The sequence below is a fragment of the Bos grunniens genome, chromosome 16 (assembly GCF_055505025.1).
Source record: "Bos grunniens cultivar Pamir isolate PY7600 chromosome 16, Bosgru_T2T1.0, whole genome shotgun sequence".
Lineage (NCBI taxonomy): Eukaryota > Metazoa > Chordata > Mammalia > Artiodactyla > Bovidae > Bos > Bos grunniens.
In genome coordinates this window covers 48616910-48623577 of record NC_141180.1, presented here as the reverse complement: position 1 = coordinate 48623577, position 6668 = coordinate 48616910, and the positions used below count along the sequence as shown (strand labels likewise).

General features: G+C 47.5%; 1 protein-coding gene across 1 annotated transcript; it reads left to right on the top strand.

Moving 5' to 3' along the window:
• The first annotated feature begins 367 nt into the window (after positions 1–367).
• C16H1orf202 (chromosome 16 C1orf202 homolog) lies at positions 368–6442 on the top strand. The gene has a single exon (XM_086344932.1). It carries the CDS (start codon positions 5878–5880, stop codon positions 6337–6339), a length of 462 nt encoding a protein of 153 aa, XP_086201058.1. The 5' UTR covers positions 368–5877; the 3' UTR covers positions 6340–6442.
• Positions 6443–6668: the final 226 nt, after the last annotated feature.

Below are 6668 nucleotides of genomic sequence, written 5' to 3'. Positions count from 1 at the left end.
ATTCTAAAACACTATTCGTTGATTCCCCACTCCAGTATTCTTTCCTGGAAAATCCCATGGATGGAGAAGTCTGGTGGGCTGCAGTCCATGGGGTCGCTAAGAGTCCGACACGACTGAGCGACTTCACTTTCACTTTTTACTTTCATACATTGGGGAAGGAAATGGCAACCCACTCCAGTATTCTTGCCTGGAGAATCCCAGGGACGGGGGAGCCTGGTGGGCTGCCGTCTCTGGGGTCGCACAGAGTTGGACACGACTGAGTGACTTAGCAGCAGCAGCAGCAGTATTTGTTGATTATCTGAAATTCAAATTTTAAAAAATAATTTTTATTTATTTTAACTAATTAATTTATTTTTGGCTGTGCTGGGTCTTTGTTGCTGCGTGCAGGCTTTCTCTAGCTACAGTAAGAAGGGACTACTCTCTAGCTGCTGTGCATGGGCTTCTCATCCTGGTGGCTTCTCTTATTGCAGAGCATGGGTTCTAGGCTCTAGGCATGTGGGCTTCAGTAGTTGCAGCACAAAGGCGCTGGGCTGTTGTGCTGCATGGGCTTCAGCTGCTCCGTGGCATGTGGAATCTTCCCAGACCAGCGATCGAACCCGTGTCCCCTGCATTGGCAGCAGATTCTTATCCACTGCACCACCAGGGAAGTCCTGAAATTCAAATTTAACTAAGCATCCTGTATTTTATCTGGTAACCCTAGACTTAGTGTCCTCTAGGACTGAGTACCTGTGCAGGTGACAGGTATCTAAAAACTCCAAACTCTAAGCCAGGCCCGAGGCTCTGTTTGAGCCTGCCCGGACTTTCCATGTGGCCTGGGCACACAGGGGCCTCAGAGCAGTGGCAGATGCATGGGCCTGGCAGGAGTCACACAGAGGGCATCTGTACAGTGAACCTTACAAGGAGAAGCCTGTGCACAGAGGTGTGCCAAAGTGCCAAGCCTGTGCCAAGGTGATCCTTCCTGGCAGAATGGAATGACCAAGGAACAAGAAGGGGATTTGAGGCAGGATAAAATAGGAGGCAAAGCCAGTCAGCCAGTATGTTAGTTTGCTAGGGTTGCCATAACGAAATATCATAGATCAGGTGGCTAAACAATAGAAATTAATTTTCTCACAATTCTGGAGGCTGGAAGTCCAAAATCAAGGTGTTGGCAGGTTTGGTTTCTTATGCAGCCTCTCTCCTTGGCTTGTAGGAGGCCACTTTCTTCCTGTGTCTTCACATGGTCTTCCCTTTCTGAGTGTCTGTGTCCTAAGCTTCATATAAGGACATCAGTCATATTGGATTACTGCTCATCATCATCACCTCATTGTAACTTAATTACCTATTTGGACTCTTCAAATATAGTCACATTCTGAGGTTCTAGGGGTTCAGAATTCAATATACGAACTTTGGTGGTGGTGGGGTACACGATTCAGTTCCTAACAGCCAGAAAAAGATTCCGGAAGCATGTGAGTTGGGTTGTGAAGGGAAATGGCTCTGTCATGGTGCCCTGGGGACCTTGTACACATCCACATAGGACACAGGCCAGGCTTGACTTGTTGCTGAATCTAAATCTTGGCAGCACACTCTGTAATCTTCCTGGAGCATGAGGGCATGCAAGGCTTGTAAGGAGCAGCAAGACCATTTTCTACTTGCCTCCTTTCTTTCTAGGAGGCTGTTGTGAGACAGTTTCTTATCCCCTCTCAGGCTCCCATGATGCATGAGACTTTCTGCCTTGTCCTCTGGCTCTTGGGCCCAGTTGCAGCCTGTAAACTAGCTGCAGCATGGCATCGGCTTCTCAGCAACAGGGTGTGCTTTGCAGTTACCTGGCCCTTCTGTTCCAGTGCTGCCCTGTGTATGGCTGTGGGGAGCTGGTGTCCTTGGCTGCTCTTCCTTGCACTGTACATGTAAACAATCTGAATTGGGGCTTGTTGTTTCATTACCAATGGTATCAACTAAGACTTACCTTGTGCTCACTCCTTGACTCCTGTGGCAGGAAGCACGGAAGGCCTGAATACAAGAAAGAGGCATCCATGGAGAGTTGGGGAAGGAGCAAGTAAAACATAAAGCAGTTCTTAAAGGGAAATGGCTTGCAGGGTTTGGTTCTGTGTAGTCAGGCCAAGGTGACAGGGACATTTACTATTAGGGTGTGCTCAGGGGTGATCGGAATGGAAAGGCTCCTGTCAAGATGATCAGAAGATTTTAAAGTTGCTAGAAAAAAAGGCTGAATACCTGAGTTTTTCCCCCCCTCCTGTTTTGTGTGTGTGTGTGTGTGTTTATCCAAAGGCCACACAAGTATTAAATGTTGACCCTTAACTATTAACTGTGGACATTTTTGACAATAAATGTACCAGAAGAAGGAATGCTATACTGGTAGGGTGAATAGTTGAAAGCTCAATAGCAGCAGTCATTTACTATCCTGGGTTCAAAGAATCTGGGGTTCAAATCATAGCTCCTTAGTTTACAAGTTATGTTATCTCAGGTAAATGATTTTACCTCTCCAAGCTTTAGTTTTCTCAATCAGCAAAGTGGGAATTTTTCATTTGGGAACCACTTGGAATCATTGCGAGGATTGTATAAATAACTGACTTATTGCACACTTAACTTGTGCCTAGTGCTTTATGTATATTATCTCATTTAGTTCTCACAACAACTCCCAGAGAGGTAGGATTGTTATTATGTCAGTTTTACAAATGAATAAACTGCGGCAGTAAGAGGTTAAGTAACTTGCCCAAAGTTAAAGCTAGTAACTGTGAGAGCCAGAATTCAAACTCAAGCAGACTCACTCCTGAGCCTGCTCATTTGTCAGTTCAGTTCAGTTCAGTCGCTCAGTCGTGTCCGACTCTTTGCAACCCCATGAATCGCAGCACGCCAGGCCTCCCTGTCTCTCACCAACTCCCGGAGTTCACCCAGACTCAGGTCCATTGAGTCAGTGATGCTATCCAGCCATCTCATCCTCTGTCATCCCCTTCTCCTCCTGCCCCCAATCCCTCCCAGCATCAGAGTCTTTTCCAATGAGTCAACTCTTCACATGAGGTGGCCAAAGTACTGGAGTTTCAGCTTTAGCATCATTCCTTCCAAAGAAATCCCAGGGCTGATCTCCTTTAGAATGGACTGGTTGGATCTCCTTACAGTCCAAGGGACTCTCAAGAGTCTACTCCAACACCACAGTTCAAAGGCATCAATTCTTCGGCGCTCAGCCTTCTTCACAGTCCAACTCTCACATCCATACGTGACCACAGGAAAAACCATAGCCTTGACTAGACGAACCTTTGTTGGCAAAGTAATGTCTCTGCTTTTGAATATGCTATCTAGGTTGGTCATAACTTTCCTTCCAAGGAGTAAGCGTCTTTTAATTTCATGGCTGCAGTCACCATCTGCAGTGATTTTGGAGCCCCCCAAAATAAAGTCTGACACTGTTTCCACTGTTTTCCCATCTATTTCCCATGAAGTGATGGGACCGGATGCCATGATCTTTGTTTTCTGAATGTTGAGCTTTACGACAACTTTTTCACTCTCCACTTTTACTTTCATCAAGAGGCTTTTTAGTTCCTCTTCACTTTCTGCCATAAGGGTGGTGTCATCTGCATATCTGAGGTTATTGATATTTCTCCCGGCAATCTTGATTCCAGCTTGCACTTCTTCCAGTCCAGCGTTTCTCATGATGTACTCTGCATATAAGTTAAATAGGCAGGGTGACAATATACAGCCTTTCCTATTTGGAACCAGTCTGTTGTTCCATGTCCAGTTCCTACTGTTGCTTCCTGACCGGCATACAGATTTCTCAAGAGGCAGGTCAGGTGGTCTGGTATTCCCATCTCTTTCAGAATTTTCCACAGTTTATTGTGATCCACATAGTCAAAGGCTTTGGCACAGTCAATAAAGCAGAAATAGATGTTTTTCTGGAACTCTCTTGCTTTTTCCATGATCCAGCAGATATTGGCAATTTGATCTCTGGTTCCTCTGCCTTTTCTAAAACCAGCTTGAACATCAGGAAGTTCACGGTTCACATATTGCTGAAGCCTGGCTTGGAGAATTTTGAGCATTCCTTTACTAGCGTGTGAGATGAGTGCAATTGTGCAGTAGTTTGAGCATTCTTTGGCATTGCCTTTCTTTGGGATTGGAATAAAAACTGACCTTTTCCAGTCCTGTGGCCACTGCTGAGTTTTCCAAATGTGCTGGCATATTGAGTGCAGCACTTTCACAGCATCATCTTTCAGGATTTGAAATAGCTCAACTGGAATTCCATCACCTCCACTAGCTTTGTTCATAGTGATGCTTTCTAAGGCCCACTTGACTTCACATTCCAGGATGTCTGGCTCTAGGTCAGTGATCACACCATCATGATTATCTGGGTCGTGAAGATCTTTTTTGTACAGTTCTTCTGTGTATTCTTGCCATCTCTTCTTAATATCTTCTGCTTCTGTTAGGTCCATAACCATTTCTGTCCTTTATCGTGCCCATCTTTGCATGAAATGTTCCCTTGGTATCTCTAATTTTCTTGAAGAGATCTCTAGTCTTTCCCATTCTGTTGTTTTCCTCTATTTCTTTGCATTAATCACTGAAGAAGGCTTTCTTATGTCTTCTTGATATTCTTTGGAACTCTGCATTCAGATGCTTATATCTTTCCTTTTCTCCTTTGCTTTTCGCTTCTCTTCTTTTCACAGCTATTTGTAAGGCCTCCCCAGACAGCCATTTTGCTTTTTTGCATTTCTTTTCCACGGGGATGGTCTTGATCCCTGTCTCCTGTACAATGTCACGAACCTTATTCCATAGTTCATCAGGCACTCTATCTATCAGATCTAGGCCCTTAAATCTATTTCTCACTTCCACTGTATAATCATAAGGGATTTGATTTAGGTCATACCTGTATGGTCTAGTTGTTTTCCCTACTTTCTTCAATTTCAGTCTGAATTTGGCAATAAGGAGTTCATGGTCTGAGCCACAGTCAGCTCCTGGTCTTGTTTTTGTTGACTGTATAGAGCTTCTCCATCTTTGGCTGCAAAGAATATAATCAATCTGATTTTGGTGTTGACCATCTGGTGATGTCCATGTATAGAGTCTTCTCTTGTGTTGTTGGAAGAGGGTGTTTGTTATGACCAGTGCATTTTCTTGGCAAAACTCTATTAGTCTTTGCCCTGCTTCATTTGTCAGTGGGCTACAAAATAAACCAGGAAAATTATGCAAAATATTATTAGAGTGCTTAGCACATACCATGATACATGGTAGCCATTATTTTAGCTTTTCCTTAGTTGAATTTAACGAAATTAACAAGTGCAAAAATGTATACAAAGAAGCAGGAAAAAATGTTTTCTTCTTTGTATTCGTGTTTTTCAAAAATTCCTTAAAAATCGTACGCGTGCCATCAGAAAAAATTACTGAGGAAAAAAAAAATCAGTGATAATCCTACAAGGAAAGAGATGTTTAGGTAAGGCCAGATGTTTTCAGAGTTTTCCAGAAACTGGTTCCCTGCTGACTGAAAAATACAGCACACCTGAAACCAGTCCACAAACTATTAGAAGCCTCCAGGGCAACAGGAGCGTGGGACTGATTTCTAAGTGATCAGTGAAGGCTGAGCAGCCTAATACAGTAAATGTGGCTCTGGACCTCAGGAACTTCCTAGGGCCCTTCTGGCCTGTTTGAGGCCCTGTCTGAAGATCACTCAACAGCAAACTCGGCCGGCTTATTGGTGGGTGGAGGAACCATGTGGGACTCTGGATCCTGGGATAGGATTCGTGCTCGGTACCCTGAGAGCATGCCTCAACCGGGCATTGTGCGGTCAGCGTTCGGGTCTCCTTGGTAACGTCTACTGGGGAAGGCCATTGGGCGCACCCGGGAAGGGGCAGAAAGGACTCGAGCGGCCCTGTCGCGTCCTAAGGCCGCTGTGTAGCCGCCCGGCCCATGTGTTCCCGAGTCTCAGGCCGTGGCCCCAGTCCGACGCGCTCACAGGAGAGGCCCGGGCCTGGCATGGCGGACGCGCGGCCCAGCTGCACCCGGCGCGGCGGTGTGCGGCACGGGCTGCTGGAGAGGATGGCGCCCCTCAAGCGGGACGGCCCGCCGCGCGCCGAGGCAGAGGCGGCGGGGCGGCGCGCGGCCGGCGACGGCGGCTCCTGCTCGGGCTGCTGGTGCTGGCGGCGGCTCTTCCGGCGGGGTGCGGCCCGCAGCCCGCGCAGGAAGAAGGCGCGGTACGCGAGGCCCGGGCCAGCGGCCCAGGAGCGCGGCCGCTGGGGCCCCGCGAGCCTGCGGAAGCTGCTGCAGAGGCTGGTGGCGTGGAGGCGGCGCTACCTGCGGCGCAGGGAGCGCTGCGAGAGGCTGGAGGAGATCCCGCTGCTGGTGCTGGACCGCGCGCAGGCCCGCGACTAGGCCGCGGCCGCCCGGAGCCCTGCCCCGCCTCCTGCACCCAGAGCTTTGATTTTGTTTAGTAAAGGCAAGATATGAAAATAAACCCAGTTCCATTTGGATGAAAGAATACGGGTGGGTTTTTTTTTGGCGGGGATGGTGAGGGGGCCATGCTTTTGAAACCAAGGTTTTAGTGATGAGAACCTGCTTTATTCTCCTCTGGGGACTGGGGCCATGATAAAGTAACAGATCAGGAGGTAGTCGCCACGGAGGCCCCGGGATCCCTCTGGTGCCTGCATATTCTCTGGCGGTTGCTGCCAGGCAAAGAATAGCTGGAAAAGGAAGCGGCGGCT

Excerpts from the sequence above, each read along its gene's own strand:
- C16H1orf202 (XM_086344932.1), top strand. The coding sequence starts at position 5,878 with ATGTGTTCCCGAGTCTCAGGCCGTGGCCCCAGTCCGACGCGCTCACAG.